This window comes from Takifugu flavidus, chromosome 6 (genome assembly GCF_003711565.1).
Source record: "Takifugu flavidus isolate HTHZ2018 chromosome 6, ASM371156v2, whole genome shotgun sequence".
Taxonomy (NCBI): Eukaryota; Metazoa; Chordata; class Actinopteri; order Tetraodontiformes; family Tetraodontidae; genus Takifugu; species Takifugu flavidus.
In genome coordinates this window covers 11,405,319-11,424,289 of record NC_079525.1, presented here as the reverse complement: position 1 = coordinate 11,424,289, position 18,971 = coordinate 11,405,319, and the positions used below count along the sequence as shown (strand labels likewise).

At 41.2% G+C, this 18,971-nt stretch overlaps 3 protein-coding genes and 1 long non-coding RNA gene across 5 annotated transcripts in view; 1 reads left to right on the top strand and 3 right to left on the bottom strand.

Annotated features, from left to right (window-relative positions):
- helz (helicase with zinc finger) overlaps positions 1-906 on the bottom strand; it is a 30,384-nt gene extending 29,478 nt beyond the window's left edge. The window contains exon 1 of the mRNA XM_057036657.1: positions 818-906. The gene's annotated coding sequence lies outside the window, so the exon portion shown is untranslated. The remainder of the gene's footprint in view (positions 1-817) is intronic.
- Positions 907-1,243: 337 nt separating this feature from the next.
- LOC130527927 (uncharacterized) lies at positions 1,244-5,114 on the bottom strand. Of its 2 annotated transcripts, XR_008951146.1 has the most exons (7): positions 4,934-5,112; positions 4,579-4,635; positions 4,253-4,347; positions 3,947-4,054; positions 3,753-3,835; positions 2,249-2,404; positions 1,244-1,803 (listed from the first exon to the last, which is right to left on the bottom strand). It is a non-coding gene; the product is annotated as an uncharacterized LOC130527927 (long non-coding RNA). The 2 variants fall into 2 exon arrangements; XR_008951145.1 differs by having other exon boundaries at positions 1,244-2,404; positions 4,934-5,114.
- A 3,026-nt stretch (positions 5,115-8,140) lies between these two features.
- LOC130527926 (cytoplasmic phosphatidylinositol transfer protein 1-like) overlaps positions 8,141-18,971 on the top strand; it is a 32,072-nt gene continuing 21,241 nt past the window's right edge. Inside the window, exon 1 of the mRNA XM_057036778.1 lies at positions 8,141-8,455. Within this exon, the coding sequence (XP_056892758.1) occupies positions 8,408-8,455 (48 nt within the window). The 5' untranslated portion in view covers positions 8,141-8,407. The remainder of the gene's footprint in view (positions 8,456-18,971) is intronic.
- Positions 9,366-13,382, bottom strand: LOC130527903 (uncharacterized). The gene has a single exon (XM_057036749.1). The coding sequence runs from the start codon at positions 10,848-10,850 to the stop codon at positions 9,774-9,776; it is 1,077 nt and encodes a 358-aa protein (XP_056892729.1). The 5' UTR covers positions 10,851-13,382; the 3' UTR covers positions 9,366-9,773.

The window sequence follows — 18,971 nt, the reverse complement described above, 5'->3', positions numbered from 1 at the left end:
CTCACATTCATGACTGCAAACCAATCTACCTCGACTTGGGTGGAATAAAGTGGGTGGTTACCGGTCGTGGGATCCTTCCACAGGGCTACAGCATCAACTGCAGTGCAGCAGAGCAGAGAAATAAGAAGAAATGTGCTTGCAAATGTGTTCATAGCTGGAGTAAGGGCCGCCAAAATACCTACTGCTTTCACTGACACATAGCAATGTTTTGACAACCATGTTATCTTTAGCAGTAATGCACGGCAGGCAAGAAATTAAAAATTAAAAATAGGCGGGTATCGAGACAGCACAGTCAGAAAAACTACGAATTTTATTAGACCTTGCATCTCTTCTCTGTCGTTCAACTGTAGCCGATGTTTGCCTGGTAAACTTGTTATGACTCTTGCAAGTCGGGGCAATAACGCCAGCGATGCAAAGCCCAGAACAATCATCCCCCGTTGGTGGCTGATTTTCCGTCGGGGTCTGCACACGGTCAAGAAAGATGTCTTTAAAGACAGCATGCGTCGCAACCAACTAGCTCGGTAGCCAAAACACGGCCTTTCCTGGTACCAAACTGCCAAGCGCACGGCAAAATAACTGACTGGTTTGTTCACGTTAGCCAACTAGCTAGCAAGGTTCACCGAAAAACAAAACGGCTCAGGGCCCGTAATTTTCATGGCGTTTAAGCGCGTAGGAATGATATGACAGGGTGTTATTACACATGCATGAGCTCCAAGCATTCTTCTTTTTTCTAATGATTTGTAGAGGGGGGCTGTGTTGGTCGCTTGGCGATTATAAAGACGCCTAGAAAGGCTGAAAATGGGAAGTCAACACTTACCTAGCCTTACTTTCTACGCCATCTTGGATCCACTTGTCAGCCCATCGCAAAGCATAGTGGGATTGTACAGAGCTGAAGGTTGAGAGGACTTGTGTGTGCGTGCGTGTATCTGTGCGTGCGCGTTTTAACCTACGTAAGGGTCCTATTTTAACCTTCCCAGGGCCCAAATGTTGGTCCCTAACAATTCTATTATTACATCCGCGGGTGATAATTCGAGTTTTTGGGGTGAAAGATGAGGTTAGGTGTAAGTGGGTGAGGCCGGTGGGATTGCTCCATACACCTGGAAATGTGCACCAAAAGCAATTTTTCAAAGTATAAATGGTGGGTTAAAGTCGGTGAGTTTGTAGATCCGAAGCCAAACTGAAACGGAGCACTATAAAAATCACCCATTCCACCTGTCAGTACTTCACACACCACTGCTGCACAGCTAGTTTAATCTTTATTTTTCCAAGAAAAGAGAAGCAAAACAACACAAATGAGAACACACTTTTTTCTCAAACTTTCATTTATGTTTTCATCCATCCTAAAAGGAGCTTTTTGAACAACCGTTATAAGATTTTTTTTCCAATTTTCCCAGACATTCATTTTCTTCACAAAATATTTCAGTTGCTTGGCCTCTTCAGGTCAAACTCAGAAAAGCAGTTTTCCATTCCAATATAATCTGCTCCTCTTTTCCGAGCATCAATATTTGATCCAAAGAGATGAGGTCAATTTTGTACTGCAGAAGCATAGCAGCCATGTTAAAACAATAACACTCACTGAAACCATGCATCTGATTCCTGTGAACTTCTTTGGACTATTATTCTGAATTATTTCTGATGGGTGACTTTCAATTATAACATCTCAGACAGTCTACACAGATTATCTCATTTTAATTAGCAGCATCATGGACGGGCTCCAAAAAATGAAACGTAACTGGTGGATCCAAAGGTCCAGTTCAGCAGGGCTCTCAGTGCAGGTCTGCTATACCGCCACCAGGGGGAGACCTTCAATTACAGAGGAGGAAAAACGATAAGTAGACGCGAGTAACTGCAGAAGAAGACTGCCCAATAAAGTTATTTATGTACCGGTAGGTATGTACAAGCACAACACGCACGGCGTAATCAAGTCATATTAACAGTTATTTTGGTCTACACTGGTAATGGGATTTTAATTTGGAGACGAGTGGAAAATGACAGAGGGTGCAAGAAAGAAAGTGAAGAAAGTGCAAGAAAAGGTACTGTCTATGTATTGCCAATATCCCACCCTCCTCAATAATTTGACATTGGGGGTTGCTGCATTCACCGCCAACAAATTTAAAAAAAGAAAATTCATGCAGAAGAAATCCAGGCAAGCATGAACAAAAAAGAAAAAAAACTGTAAAATGATAACAGCTCCCTGCAGGATGTGAATCATCTCCTCCTTGGTGATGAGATGCGTAGCCTTACTGACCAAAGACATGGGCGAGTTGAGTTTGCGTGACCAATTGCTGAGCAGGTGGTTGGAGTCTCTGTGCCTCTGAAAGTTGATGATGCTGGCCAGTGGGTCAACTTTGAGGTAGTCGGTTTTGTTTACATTGAGGCTGGATCGGAACTCCTCAGGTTCCTCCTGAAATAGATGAGCAATTATTTCTCTACTAGTTTAAACCACACAAAAATAGTTCAGTGAACTCCAACTTCCTGTACTGGAACATTGACTACATTTTGTGTGTCAGGAGCTGTTCCAGTCAGTCCCAGGTGAGGGTGAACATTTACCGTTGCCTTTAACATCCAGTTAGGTTCAGAGTCACGGTGGCCCATCATATCATTGCTTTATGAAATAGAAAAGTGACCTCAAGCCATGTCATTAACGGTGGTATAAGGGGCATATAACACCTGTTAACGATCCCTCTGCATATGCAAAACAACTGGCTGACACTGGATGAATGCATTTACATAAAGGCCTGAAAATGATGACTTGCAGATTTACCGATCACTGAGGCAGAACAACTGGAGCAAAAGAGCGAAATCAACCAGGTGGGCGGTGAAGTGCTTTGGAGACTGGTGACAGGATAAAAGTGTGGTGATTAACTTTAAGGCAGTGTCCAAACAGGTCAGCAATGTTCTGAGAGACTACTATAACCACCACATTCATGAACCCCCCACTTAGCCTCTCCTGTTGCCTCCTCAGTCACAGGGTTCACAACTTCTAACAAGGTTTTTTCTGGTGTTGGAAAGATGAGGAAGAAGGGCCTTGATACCAGTGTTGATGCCAACATGAATGCTAGTCCTTAATACAACTACCACAGCAGGATTGATTAACAAAGTTTGGTTTGACATTCAACTACTCTGTGTGCGCACAAGTAAGAAAGCATCAGGTCAAACCCTCATCTCTCCCCATCGAAACAGACTAAGGGATGGACAAGCAAGGGACAGCACAGGGGGAAGCTTGTATAATCTCCAACATCAGCTGCCCTTTTTCTTTTGCAACATGTGGATGTGTGTGTGATCACAGTATCAAATGTATAAGACAGATGGGTTTTTGTGACAGCTTGATGCTTCAAATCTGTAAAGGATGGAGATCCTCACAAACTAGAGGTGTGAATGTAGAGTGCCAGTTGAGTGCCTAATTTTCCCATTCTTGTGGTTGCTTCACATTCTGACCAGTCAGAGAGGAACACAGTAAAAACTGGAAAAATCCCAGGTTTGGAGCGACTAACACTGCAGCCCAAATATATAATGGAGACATACTTATGCTCCCCCTCTTTATTATGAAACTCACCCCTTTCTCATTGCTGTTTTTGGGCAAAACAAGAACAACTTGGTACACTACAAAGGCTATTCTACGCTTTCATCCAAGCTGCCATGCTAGAGAGGAAGTTGCTTTAACTGTCGTCAACATATATCAGGTCAAAATAATGTGTGCTTGTAAAAGATCTAATTGTGCCAAAAGACATTGCAGGCCGTGCATTGAATACCTTGAGGTCCTGTCATTGCAGCTTTGACATCCCCACTGGTCTCGATATTGTTCCAGGGTCTTCATCACGATTGCGTAATCAATCTGTACACAGATGTGTGAAAAAAGCATTGGTGAAATAACAGCCAGGAGGAAAGTGGGAAAATGCTGTTTCACCCACCAAATAAAACAGTGTCACAGATGTTGCTGACAAACCTTGGCAGCTGTCACACTGCGATGTGTGTCCATAAGTCTTAGCTTGATACTGAGGCACTGAGTCACATCTACATACTTGTAGCACTCTTGCACCATCGTTGCAACTGTCTGATGAAGACACAGAGGAAAAAAAGGCATCCAAGTATTAATTTACTTAGTGATTTAACTTCATGCTACCTTCAATTAAAAAATAACTGACTTAATTTCTAGCAATCAAAACAAATTGCTGGGGCAAAAGTATGGGGTCGTAACAATTATATTTTCAAGTATCATTTGAAAAGTGTGTGTTAACAAACAGTAACCAACCTGTTTTCGCTCACGTTTCCTCTTGGTGAGCAACCTGATGTTTTAAATCAGGGGCTGTTGACATCTTAGCACTAACTGGACACCATGTCTGGATCCTGACAGAAGTAAAGGGAAGATCAGTTATTCCCTATTTGTAAATATTGTTTTTAAAGACACAACTGTTGAAATAATATATTTGCAGATATGCTGTAATGCCACAATTTGAGGTTCAAAGTGAATTTCTTTCCGATGCACAATTATTCAGCCCTTGGCTTTTGAAGTATAGAAGATCTACACAGCTTGTTACGAATGCCACCAGGCTGCAAGGTATTATTTACGTATTTTACCATTGGGGTTTGCTTTTCCAATGAGAAAATCCCATTGGCGTCCTCCAGCTTCCCCTCCTAAGGGTGAACATATGATTTTAATTTGGACTCACAAATTACAGCCATTAATGCTATTCTGACAAGGAATTCTGCGTTTTGGCGCTACTAAATATTAAATGACCAATGCTTTACCTTGTTTTCATATCATCTGTAAAAATACAAGTGTTTGAAGATAAACTGTAATTTTAATAATGACTCTAAATATACGAATTGTATAATGCTAATGTAATTAAGTATTGCTAAAGGTGATACTGTACATGTTAGCTTGGATGCTAACAGACCACCAACACTATAGCCTCTTCCCGACCATACTCACTTTAACCGTCTTTTTCGTATTCCGAGAAACACTGGTTGAATAGTTGAATTGCAATTGTTCTGCATTTGATAACAATTCTTTCTTTAGATCGTTGACAGCTTTCCTCAGTGTCGATGCTACTATATTGTCAGTCAACCAAACGATGAGCTATGTGACCAATCAGAGGAAAGAAGAATAGTTGTCCATAGCGCCTGCAGGACCCAGCAAGGCCCCACTGGAACAAATTGGATATTAGAAACTACTTCTTGCCTTTTTTTAAAAAAAAAAAAAAGAAGAGAAAAAACAGCCAAAATCTTTCCCTTTTTGCCTTAATTTTGTGGGTCTGTAATATACACAGAATGATACTTGAAACTCGTTCACTCTTAACTCTAGATATTAGAGGATGGGGATATTAAAATAAAACAGTGATACATTTAGAATAAAACTAGATTCAATCAAAACAAAGAAAACAATGATTAATCCACTAATTAAATGAAGCACTTTGTGAATGGAAATGATTAAGAGAAAGACGACTGCAGTGACCACAGTCAACCGATAGGTGTCATCTACTGCCTGTATAATTTTATCCAGAAGATCCTCTTAAACCCTTATCTGCAATCAGTTGGAACCCAGAGAGGCATCAGCAGAATATAGAGGCCTGGTAATCTGGAAAAAAAGGGTTTATGCTGAATAGCCAGCATGTAATCATACCTATAATTCAATGAGATTTCCAATGCCTTGTGGCCTAATAACATCAAAATGTACTCATTTAAGAGGAACACAAGATGCATGCACCCTAACCTTTGGGATGATTGACATCATTTTCCAAATTTTCCAATTTCATATTGTAAAGCCAGAATTCACATGCTTATAAACTGGGGCAGAACAAGACCAAGTGGGGCATTCTGGAAGTTACTGGGGTATTATTGACTTGGAATAATTAGGTCATCATTAGGCCGTTGCTTTTCACGCGACACCAACATCACTCTCATGAAATTTTAGAATAGGTTAAGACAAACTTTTAATTTTAAATAGAATTAAAGCCATCAATTTCAGTTTGAAGAGTCTTCCTTAAAAAAAAAATCACATCACATCACATCATACTGTGATTAACTGTTTCGAGACTTCCCTAAGGGCATCTCATGCATTCATGTCAACTGTTAGTTACTATCAGTTGTATGATTTGAACACAGACTGTCTTTGTAACCCTGATACGTCATAAAGAAGTCACAACATATGAATTTGCCTACACTGTAAAAATAGTGTCCTTGACATTTCAAAGCTTTTAAAAAAATATTGTCACTTATAACTGCACTCTGTGAAGACCCTTATATTTTTGGTCAACATGCATTGTGTCTAAATGTAGAGCAAAACCTTAGAATAGTAGCTGGGCAATCAGAATTCCTTGTAGTGCGTGACAAAGTTATTTATCTTAAAATTAAGGATGATACTTTAAGTGTCCTTCTCTGTAAGGTAGTATGTTGGGAGTAAAATATCGAGTTCTTGGGACAACTTGAGGAGACAACTTAGGTAAATATTTGGGTAATTAGGTAGACAGATACTTTGCTCATCTCCAACAAAAATTAAGAGGTTAACACTGAATGAATGATGCAAGTGAACATGGGGAGGACAAATGTAATAGAATATCATCCATCCATCATCTACTGCTGAGGTAAATAGAGTGGTTGAAGTATATATCAATAAACATGTAACGTTTATCTGTAGTTTCCTGCCGATAACTGTTGAAGAATCTCATCTTCATGTACAAACTGTTACTGGTGAAATAGTTTGGTCAGAGGATAATAGATAGAATGTACTCCCGAGAGTTCCTGGTGCTCTTGAGGAAGTACAAAGGCCCTAAAGGGACATGGAGAAACAGATAAAACAATGATTTGTAAAGGATAAGCTGTCCTGACAGGGGAGGGGAGTTTGGAAACACACAAACTAACTCACATCCCTTTTGGGGCTGCACAGACAGCAAGAAAAATATGAAAACACCATTTTAAAATGTGCCAAACTAGCTTTGTAGGAGGGTTTATCAAACCAATCCAGCCACACTGAATACCGGTAACTGTGGCATGACATTACAAGCAAGGTCGACTGAATTTGCTTCCTTCTCTATAGGGGCTCAAATGAGCGATGCCTTTATTATCTGTATCAACTAAAGTTTTGGGGGTTTTTGTTCTAACTCTGCCAATGACACCAACACGCTGTGCGCACTTTCATAGTTTTAGCCCCTGTCTTGAACTGTTGTCGGTATGTAACCTACATCAGACAGAAATAAAGACAAGCTGTGAGTGTGAATTTCCAAGTACAACTTGGCCTCTCAGCGGGTGCAGCGCAGCAGGAAAAGGGGGGTTGAGGGTTCTGTAAGCCACTTAAAATTTCCAATGCGTCTGTAAACAGATTCAAGTATTGTAGAAGTCTGGTCAGGCCTTTTGACTCAATGGGTCCTTTGGTACAATTTTAACGACTCAAGCAAACTTGAGTAAATTCTCTGTTTTGCCAATTCCAAAAGCAAATCAACACAATATCCGGTATATTTTTTCAAATTACCGCTGTTTCTCACGTAATTGCATGCTATATAATAGACATTTTTGAGTGATCTGCGTGTATTAGGGGTTTTGGTACCATGTATAATATTCATTCTAACATGTTTGTTAATGTCATAAGAATAAGGAAAACAACTATATTTGTAAATTATGGTCATTACCTTGAACAATGGATAAACCTTGACGAGAGGACACATCCGATTAATAGTGTAATTTCTAATTCTCAAATTGTGATTAAATGACCTTTTGTCCATGTGAACATTCATCACACAGATCATCCATCCATCATCTACCGCTCATCACAAGGATAATATATAAAGCAAGCACCCACATCCACACTTAAGGTCACTGTAGTCACCCATCCCCCATGTGTGTTTCTCTGGGATGTGGGAGGACGCCGGAGGACCCAGAGAACCCACGCAGACACGGAGAGAAATTCCACACAAAGGCCCCTGGTCCCCACGGAGCATTTGATAACTAAATTATTAAAGTTCCGTCGCGGATAGAAGCAACCATTGGAAACACGAGGATCCACCTTTTAAGAGCGATAACAGATTCCTCGGAATTTATTAAGTATGTTTGGTGCTTTTTTTTGCAGATTTGCGCGTCTTTACGAGCGTGACAACTGACGTGCTCTTATTTTGAAGCCCCGCGTCTTCCGCTCGGGTTCGTCGCTGTTTTCCTGCTTGACTTTTCAGTGTGAAAGGAGGGGACAATCCTGGACACTAATTCCGCTTCTTGCTCCACATTCCTCATCGTGTCTGCAGGTTCCGATGAAAGAACCCAGGCGTGACTGGGGTGTACTTCACAATCCGGACTCCCCACCGTCCCACATGCTTTGACACGTCTCCGGTTTTACACACATCCCGTCCGGCGGCGGACGGACGCTCACTTGGTCGCTTTGACACATCGTGAATACACACAGGAGACTCACCCGAGGAAGATGTTGCTGAAGGAGTACAGGATATGCATGCCCCTCACCGTGGAGGAGGTGAGTTTCCACCTTCAATTCTGCCTTTTTTTGAATTTGAAGTTGGATTGTTCGCACATCTGTAAGACGCCTGGCTGTGACGCTCCTCCACATGTGGCGCAGCATGTGGTGAGACAGGGTTCAGGTAAACTGCAGAGGCTGCACTTTCTCGGGAATGTTGACAGCTTCTGAACACACCAAAGGTGATCTTACAAAACATTAAACATAAACACAAAAATATGTGCAATGACAGGTCACCTTATCATCATCTCAGCAGGAAGTGTGGTGTCACTTCATCTGTCGCTCTTCTACATTACACACACGCACACACACACATGTAAATTCACTTCATGCCTCTCTTGAGCTCACATGATGGCACTGGCATGACTCTCTGCCACTTTTCATATTGATAATTTAGATTTGATGTTGCATGGTTTGCTGTTTTGAAGAAAGGCTCCATTGTTTATTTCTGTTCACTCAGCTTGGCGAGGTTTGGGCTCACGACCCATATCAGGAGAAGATGAGTATGGGGCTCTTTCTGGCCTACCTGTCTTATGGCGGGACGGTGGCCTTGCCACCTCTGCCATTGTTTTTGGAAGCATCTTGCATCTTCACCGCCCCTCAAATCTCCTGAAGATGTGTTTAAAAAGGGATTGAAATGAACAACTTTTTCTGTCCATTTGTCATAGCTGGCGTGTTAGGACCATAATGCATCCATAAACAGATAAAATCAAGATCCAAAGACTAACATTGAAATATTTCGAGGAAAACACTCTATTGGAGTGCTTTCCTGTTCAGGTTGGGTATTACCGGAAGTCTTGTGTTCCGATAGTTTCACAATACGAGTTCGATATTTCTACAATGCTGCAGCCAGGTATTGTGATTTATTACCTTTTTATCAACTACAAATTATTTCTCCAAACTTTGTTAACATCCGACTGTTCTTATAAGGTAAACTTAAGTCTTTTCATGGTTTTAAAAGTGATAATGGCCATTCCATTTCACATCCAACCAAGTTTCTCTTGTTGTGCTACTTATTCCTCAGTCGTAATCATAAAGTAGAAAAACTAAAGCGGTGCATATCCGTACAAATATATGGCTCATATTATGTGTGAGTCGCAAACGTGAAGTGATATTTTTGCATAATTCAAACATGTAGCAGAATTTTCAAATAGAGCCCATTTTTGCATTTTCTTAAATTTATATTTATTATCAATTTTAATGATATTCATACATGTTTAATGGTTCAATCCAAACCAGTTGATCCCCCAAGGATGCTGAAAATTAAGAAATGCAGAGTTGTGGAATTAGTATGCCTTAGGATGCCCTACAACTGGGATCAGCCTGGCCAGGACGCATCACTTTGGACTGAGGCTTCTTCTGATTTCCAGACAACGTTACCATCTTCAACTGAGTACCGAAGGATGTGATATTGTATGTCACTAATCTTGTCTTGACTGGTGTCTCTTGGAAATTGCACGTTTGTGTCTTCTGACCTCATACTAACATCTTGGCTAACTTGATACTGCGGGGACAGGCTCTTCTCTTCCAGCATAGTTCTCAGATCATCCAGTTGACTTTGTTGTTCCTGGTCTGTATCAATTAACGTAGATAAAAGATCTGTTTGTTGTTTCATATGCTCCAATTGAACCCGCTTCTCTCCGTGAAGTGTGTCTATTAGCTTTTCCTGAGATTCTTTGGTACCTTTGAGCTCTACAAATTCTTTTTTCAACTTATAGGCTTCTTTAGAGAGCTTATTAATGTCGTCCTTCATTGTAGTAAATAGTTCATTATCTTCAAGTGAAAAAGTGCTCTCATCAATATCTTTATCATCCTCAGTCAATGCCTCTGTCACTTTTCGGACCTTCTCAAGCTCTTCCTTCAGTGATGTATTCTCTTGTCGGAGCTTCTCGACCTCTTCTTTTAATTCCGTAATATTCTCTTGTTGGAACTTCTCGATCTCTTCCTTCAGTGCCATATTTTGTTCCTGTTGGAGCTTCTCAACCTCTTCCTTCATACTCGAGATACGACTTTCATTTTCTTCTCTCAAAGAGGTGTGCTCATTTTGGAGCTTCTCGATCTCGCCCTTTAGATTTGTTGTATTTTCTTGTTGAATCTTCTCGAGGGCTTCTTTTATACTTGCAATGTCATTGCTTCTTTCTTGTTGGGTCTGATCTTGACTTTCCAACCTTTCTTTCAAGGCAACAAGATCCGCTAAAATCTCCTCAATCGACGCTTGCTGATTGGCTGATGCGATCTCTTCGTATTTGTTTTGGAGTAACACAATTTTTTCCTCTATGTCTGTGGAGTCGGATGGCTGCGGTATGTTGAAAAACAAGTGCAGGGTATCGACAATATAGCGGAATGACTCATTTTCCTTGAGCTCTTCGATAATATCCAATCTTTCCTCGGCCATTATTTTGGTGGATTGTATTATTATATTGTCCGTTAATATTATATTTGAATCTGTCTTATTAGAGTTTGACTGGTTGGTTTATAGTTTATCATTGAAATTTTTCACCATCAGAGCTTTGAACACATCAAAGACTTAATAATAAAAGGAGAGTTATAAAACTATATATTATACTTTCATGAAACTCCGCGTCTGTACAAAAATACTGTTGATGGTAATCCTAATCCTTCATGATGGCTTTGTGAAAAACATTCTTAAACATTTAACCATTGCAACCATTAACTGCTGTCATCACTATATCATAAGGAATCACACAATATATTAAGTTATAAAGTGCTTATTATAAGCTAGCACATGCGCCTTCCACGGTGGCAGCAGTCTCACCAGTGCTGAAGACGCTGTGACGAGGTGCTGTCATTTTTGCATGCAGTCGAGAGGCTTTCCAATCTCCTGTTTCCCCTCGTGCTGCCAACTTTTATGATTTTCTTCCCTAGTGCCTGGACAAGATCCTGAGGGGTGAAGTTGTCACACATTGCATTTTATCCTTCTAGCCCTTCAGTCCTCTCAAACTCAACGCGTATTCCTTGTTTTCGCTCTGGAGTGCCGTCAGCTGGCTTCCAAGTGTGTACTTGCAATCTTGCATAAGTAGAGCCTCCATCACAGGCAACCCATAAATTCATCCAATAGTTTCTAGGCATGTTTGGCTGGTAGGAAGCTCCAGTGCTGTGTTTATCCCAAGTAAACAAATTACTTTTTATTTATGGAAGTGTATAGGAAAAAAATTAACTATTGTAATTATTTGGATGTCCAAGGTAGTTTTCTCTGTCAACTGGACTGTGTTTCTTCTCTTTGAAGACGTTTCGCCTTGTGGGCTTCTTCAGTTCTGAACTCGCTGGGGACAGAGCTTGGATGTCCAAATAATTTTTTGAGGCTCATTCAACTTATCCAAAATGCTGCAGCTATAGAAGGTGTGAGGAGAGGTCACATGACTCCTGTGCTGGCTTCCCATCAGATCCAGAATAGTTTTCAAAATACTTCTCCTGACCTATAAGAAGCTGATAGCACCGTGTTATTCAGGGAGACCTGTCACTTGCTGAGGTGAAATGGATTATGGGATACATAGCTGTGTCAATTCCACACAAGTCAAGTCTGATGCATTCTTGGAAAAATCAAGAAGTCGATACTTTATATTAGGTGTGGGAATCGAGGGCCGGGAGTCCATCCCAGCTGCCTTCTGGTGGCCTTGGATAAGTCACAGGACCTGCATACAAAGGCAACCATTCAAACTATCAATCACACCAAGTCTCCTGTCCCCCAAGCTGTGAGGAGACAGTTTCAGTGTACAATTTAAGAAAACATTCCACTTCCTGAGACGTACCAATCTATTACAACTTTGTTTCTCACAATATTTTGAAATTTTCTTGCTATCTTTCTCAATATTCATTACACTCACATTCTTCCTGCGTTATTACTCATATACAGTGCTGCACAGGAATGTGGCTTTCACCACTAAGAACCATCAGTTAAGAGCTGAACCCATGTGTACAACTGTCACACAGAAAAACTCAAACCAGGGACTGTCTTAACATGAGTAGCAAGCCAACAGAGGGTGTACCTGACGCAGTCGATCACAAATTATTTATGACCCTTAGTGTAATTAGTAACGTAGCGAGCCTGAGCCTGTGACCTTGAATGGGAGTGTGAGTCCTTTTGTGGGAAAGAGAAAATTTTCCCTCCAGGTGTTGGTGCTGCATAGTTGATTTCCTGACTTAAGACTTCCCTAGTAAGAGTTGTAATTTAATCTCCATTTTAAATGGTGCCACATGTTTTTACTTGTTATTATCATGGCTACACACATGGAGTCTGGTTTCGCATACTCACTCCCTAAAAGCCATGTCCTGGATTGTGGTACAAACGGAGACTTTGATGGATGCGATAAAGAAGGAAACGTGGAGTAGAAGGATAAGGCCTCAAGACTGGGCAACAATGCGATGACTCTTGAAGAGTAATTACAGGACAGACAGAGGAAAACGATGACCGGAAGGACCGAAAAAGAAGAAGGGAGGAGCAGGCAAAGAAAGGAAGTCCTGGGATATTGTTTTCTTTGAAATTCCTAAGGTCACATGGTGATATGGATATGAAACCTCAGGGACATGCAAGGCCAAGTCTCGCTGCATTGACTGAGGTCAGAGGTTACCTCATTCTTTAACGTCACCACAGCCTCACTGCAGCTATTTTGGGTCGCATTATTCTAAGCTTTTTTGCAATTTTCTGCTTTTTGGTGGTCCAAGATGGTAGCCTACTGGATTGAGACCAATTCCCACTATAATCCTTTGTACATAAGCTCAAATGTTTGGGTTTCTTTGGAAATAATTGTTTCTGGTCAGGAAATACTAACATTCCTTCCTGTTTTCAGTCTGAACCAAAAATGGATTTAAATTATCCACATTTAAACCACTGCCCTGTTTCACATTTGGCACTTTCCATGCTTTTAATTTGAATGTTTACATTGTGTTGAAAGAACATTTTCCATTTATATACAGACACAGATCTTTTTTAAAGATGTTTTAAAATATAAATTATTTTAAACTAGGACACTATAGGCGCATGGACTGCTTTTCCACATCAATAAATATAGGCCTCGATGCTAAATTTCAGCAAGCTCAGTGACACAGAAGCGTGTGTGTTTGAGATTTATTTGAAAATTCCATCAAGACGCAAGATTTAAAAGTTCCTTTTACACAGACCACTTAGCCAAAAAGAAAATATTCCCCTGCTTTCAGTTCCTCGGGGCTGTTCTCTTTCCTCTAACCAGGGCCATTCTTTAATTCCCCCCTTATTCCTCCTTAAAGGAGAGGCAGATCATAGATATCTTCCTTCTAACCATTGTGGTCTGCTGCAGGATCCCTTACGGGCTCCTGCTGTCTCAGAATCCCGAGGAAAAACATACAGGCTGCCAACCTCAGAGCTGCTCCAAGTCACTTAAGAATCATGGGTTTTACACAGTTACAACGCCCGGGGGTAGTACCGGTCAAAAAATTATTAATCACACCATCTGTTTGTTGAAGATTGCTGAAGATTGCTCTGAGACCATCAGGGCATTTTTTTAGGTTGCCATATGCTGATTATGGTACCATGGCACAATAATATATGACAGCATTTTGTATTTTAACTAATAATATCGTAATCATTTGAAACCAATCACTTATTAACTTGTTACCATACCAACTTTAGCCTTTAATAGGGAATAATTTTTATTGATTACCTCAATGGATGTGGTTAAATTGCCCACTATTTGTTTAATTTGCCCTCATTACAATGTTATGTTATTCTGTGCGGAAATAATTGCACATGGTTTCAGTTCAGTTTGTCTGGTACTGCCCACTGCTCCCAGTGTGGTTTCCACTAATCGTTATTCTAGAATTAATCCATCAATTGGAGCCAAATGTGCTTGAAGGGATGTCTGCCAACTCACATGAGCACGGAGGGAACCATTCTGGTCCTTTTCCTAGTCTGGTTAAAGACTCAGGAACCTTCTAAATTCGACAGCATAGAACACTGAAAAAACTACCGAGTTGTTAACATTTGAATATGTTGTGCAACACTGTGGGCGCTACCACAGGTGTTTCCTCTACCATGCCTCATACTGGCCCCCTGGAGCTGTGTCTTTCTGCAGCACAGCTATCCTTTACATATAGAGTACATTCTCTAAGAGGCGCAACATTGCTGCATGGGTATTCTGCAAATCCCTCCCTCGTTTCAATAATGCTAGTGTGAAATTGGACTTGGGCCGAATCGATGACTGCAGAAATGGTTGGATGGCGAAAACGCACGGCTGCTTGGACAGACAGGCACTGTAGGTCAATGCAAGCCAATACTTGCAAACAGCACATGCAGATAACTGACTTGATCCCCAGTGAACCTGATTTCAGCGCTTTTCATGCACAGCCTGAGATATGAGAATGTAAGTTGTCTGAAAGAAGCTAGCCTCCAGCCGGATATAGGAAAGCTTTGTATTTATCAATTTGATCGGAGTCTCTTTAGGGCTGGCTACTGCCAAAGCCTCATAATTCTGTTCCATCTCCAGTCTTCTCGTACTATGCATAAGTTTCAAAGATAACAAGATATTTTGTTCAAAAGTGATAACCACAATTTCTGTGGCCTTAAGCAACAAGTATGCTGTGTGGCACTTCCTGTGTGATGTGCATAGCTCCGGGCGTGCAGCACAAACCGTCATTAAAAATTAAATGGAAAGTGATATTTGCAGACACATGGGGATCCAACCATCTCACAACTGTTCACAAACCTCCCTTCATTGTCCCCTAACATTTATGAGTGTTGAGCATAATTCACTTCAAAACAACCATTTAATAAATGGTTGAAATGTCCTTGCAAAGAAGTGTTGAAAACATGGATCAATGTTCCATCGGTGCTCCTGTTTTACTTCCTCCGGCTCATGTTAGAAAGTGAAACAACAAAAATGTGTCAGCGATGGCTGCTGCTTTGTTAGACCCATTTTTAATAAGGGCTCTTGAACAAGATCGGTTGCCACCGTTAAATCCTGGAGCATGTTTCCATGACGCCAGTTAATTTTATGTACTCATAGACAGGCAGTGCTGAGAAGCAGAGGGAGTGGGTGAGCACAGAGACAACACCCAGGCTTCTTTCTAGAGAACTCAAATTGCCTGTCTTATTTCTTATGGAGAGTTGGACAAGATGATGTGCCTGCCTTCAAAATCATAACATGGATTACACACGTCTGTAACATTTGACTTTAGACCGCTGTTTAAAGAAGGGTCACAGGTTATGGTCCAAGACGATGGTTTCACCCTTGGGTATGTGTTTAAACTTGTAAATCCAGTCTTGTTTGTAATAACTTAATCAAACATTTGTAACTATGGGAACCACTAAAGCTCACAAAAGCCCCTCTGTTTCCTGTGAGCACTGGGGCCCAGTTCGTGAAATACGTTGTTTTCTCTGTTTATGTTCCAAGCCCTCTGACATCTTACAAGGTTTATTTAGAAAGGCCCATTAGTGTTTTTTGGTGTCATGGTAAATTGCAAGGCCACTTTGCCATCTGGTGTACATGACAATGCTGTGATTCAATCAGAATCCCATTTGATACCATTTGCTATAGTAGAGGAAACCATTGTGGGCAGTGATGGCCCATTATCCACAGATAAGGCCCATTCTCATTTCCTAGATGGCTATGTGTGTGTGTGTGTGTGTGTGTGTGTGTGTGTGTGTGTGTGTGTGTGTGTGTGTGTGTGTTCTCATGAGTCTATTGTATAACCAGAAAGGCTTTTATTGCACAAAGTAAAACCTGTCCATCTATCCTCCAACTGCTTACATGTTCATGTAGGTGTGTGTCTTATACACATTCATAGGTAACACAAATGCTGCTTACATGTTCATGTAGGTGTGTGTCTTATACACATTCATAGGTAACACAAATGCTTGTTTGTATTACAACAATGCAAAGCGCTTTAATCAAGTTTGGTGTGGAACAACTGTCATGTGTCTGAAAGGGGCTAAATCAGTAATGTGTGCTGAAAAAAGAGAAAGAGCAGCTGATTCTTGGACGGCTGATGTTTGTGGCAAGGTTCCTTTTTAATTACCCATACATGCTAATCGTGTCAAGACTAAAAAATGAACCTTTTGTGAGGAGACCTGCACATCTTCTCAGAAATGGACTTTTGGCTTGTTCCATCTGAACTGCAGCAGCTGTGTTATCGCCCTGTAAAGGCCCCTTGTGTTTGTTTAGCCACACTTTTAACCACGTTATCAGCCTTGCACAGTGTGCTCAAAACCTGATCAGCTGCTGCTTTCAGTTTTGAACGGCTTCAACCCCCAGAAGTAATAAAGCCCAAGTTGTCATCAAATGTCATGTTTCGGAGGGCTTCCACATACAATAAAGTTACAGACACATCAGAGCAACGGAATGCAGCTGCAGCTGAATAACAGGTAGAGCAGAGAAATGTGATGAGAGCTGAGCAGGGAGGGTTTATTTGAGGTGTACCATGTTGTGTTCACACACACACACACACACACACACACACACACACACACACACACAGATGTGAGTCAGAGGAGCGTCACAGCTTGTTTTCACTCAATCTTTGCACTGTGGAAATGCACTGTTTTAAATTTTCAACAGTCTGCTCCGATCGGCAGCCAGGTTTCAGTTCCTGGCTGTGATCGCGTGCAAGCGCCGTCCCCACGGACGGAAATTTTTGTTTTTCCGTTATGTGTGAAGCTGGCCCTTTTAAGCTCGCCGTGAAGATACACACCGACCACCGTGCCGCCGTGCTCGCCAGCCCCCACACAGGTGAAACTCTCTGGAAGAACTATCAGCTCAACCCACACATGCACAAAGTAGTCAGTCTATAGATAGCTGTATGCCGACATACTTCATTACATCTCTGGTTTCTATGGTAACCAGTACAATTCATCCCGACCGTTACCCCCAATGGTGGACTGGATTATAGTGATTATAGTGTAAGAACATCCCGAGGATAGCTGTCAAATAATGAGGCAGATAATACTCATAGCTTCCCTCCGGACTGTGTTTGAGCACCAAGCTCTGGCATTTAGTGTGTCAGATAATAACATGAGTGTAAACTGACTGTGACAGCCAATATTCCAGCTAAACAGAATATCTGATGCGATGCCTTCAGCTCCCCTGTGCACGGCTCCTGCATTGCTCCCAGCTTATGTCTAAATGAAAGCCCAGTGCAGTCCAACGCATCATTCAGCATATTATCAGAATGTTTCATGGGTGAACTCCTTTTTGCTCATGTGTGTCATATTAATGAAACACATGGTTTGTTGGTTAAAATTCAACGAAATCGGCACAGTTGAAAGATCGAAATTAGCTTATTTTCCCCAGTATTGCTGGAAAGTGAACATACGTATCTTGGTCAGAGGCTGGCAATGCTGATAATGACATTTTTGCTTAACTTGGTTGCTTGATATTATATTGATGCGCTGCCGAACACCCCCAATTTGCTTCTCCTGTAGTTGAAGCTGTAATCATTGATGTTATGCAGTATCTGGCTGCCTCCTTCTGCTGAGGAAACACAAACAAAACTTTAAAATCTTTCCAACACCCGTCCCCGCCTTCTGTTATATTATGGTTTAAAATGGATTTAGCAGAATTGCTCGTTGTGCTACTATCTTTAAAGAAGCTGCCTACAGTTGTACTTTATTTTTTAATCCATCTATCTTCTGATGCTTATTTGGAGGCCCCCACTTCCCTCCCCATTTATTAATCCTCCTCCAGTGGATTCTGAAGCACTTCCAGGTCAGCTGGGAGGCAAGGTAGTATTTTAAAATAGCAAAAATGACAAGAACGATAGATCTGTTTATCACTGGGTCCTTTTCATTCAAATAGCTATATTTGCACTTTATAATAGCCTTTTCAAAAAGGCTGTTAAAACACTTCAGAATGCAGAAATGAAGCCAATTTGAAGTTGTTTGAGTTGAGTGCAGCTTATCTCACGCACGTTTGGCGCTGTGGTGATTCACTGGCAGTTTTTAGTGTGATTGAGGGAAGTATAGAGCAACATTGCTGTCAAGAACAGTTGGCACTTCAGAAATAATGCTTCAAAAAAAGGAATGGACGAGTTCTGTCTGGTCTTTTCCATTACAGGGATCACACCATGCTCCAGGCTGTGCATCTATGTGATGGCGCATAAGCAAATTTTTACAGGGGTCTGCGGTTTAGGTATTATATCAATAACAGGAATGCAATCTCAGACCTCATTCAGAGGAAGATGTTCTATTGGATCATGTACAGTATGTTGTAACAGCCCAGGCTTTTACGTCCTTTAATGGTCAATGAATGATCACGCTACCGGTGGTCGGAGCAATAAGTGGTTCAAGGTTTTCCAAAGAGAGACACTTGACTGGAGAAGGTATTTGTATGGGACATAATCTCCCATTATGATTCCATTCAGCTGCCAAGAGAGGCTTTGTATTTGCTGCGCACATTTGATCATTCATGCATTTCAGACAAAGACTTGTGCTTGCTCAGACTAACGAGCACAATGACATAACACGGATGAAAGGTTCAGAGTCTTTACAAAATGCAGCGATTTGGCGGAACCAGTTAAGAGAGGTGAT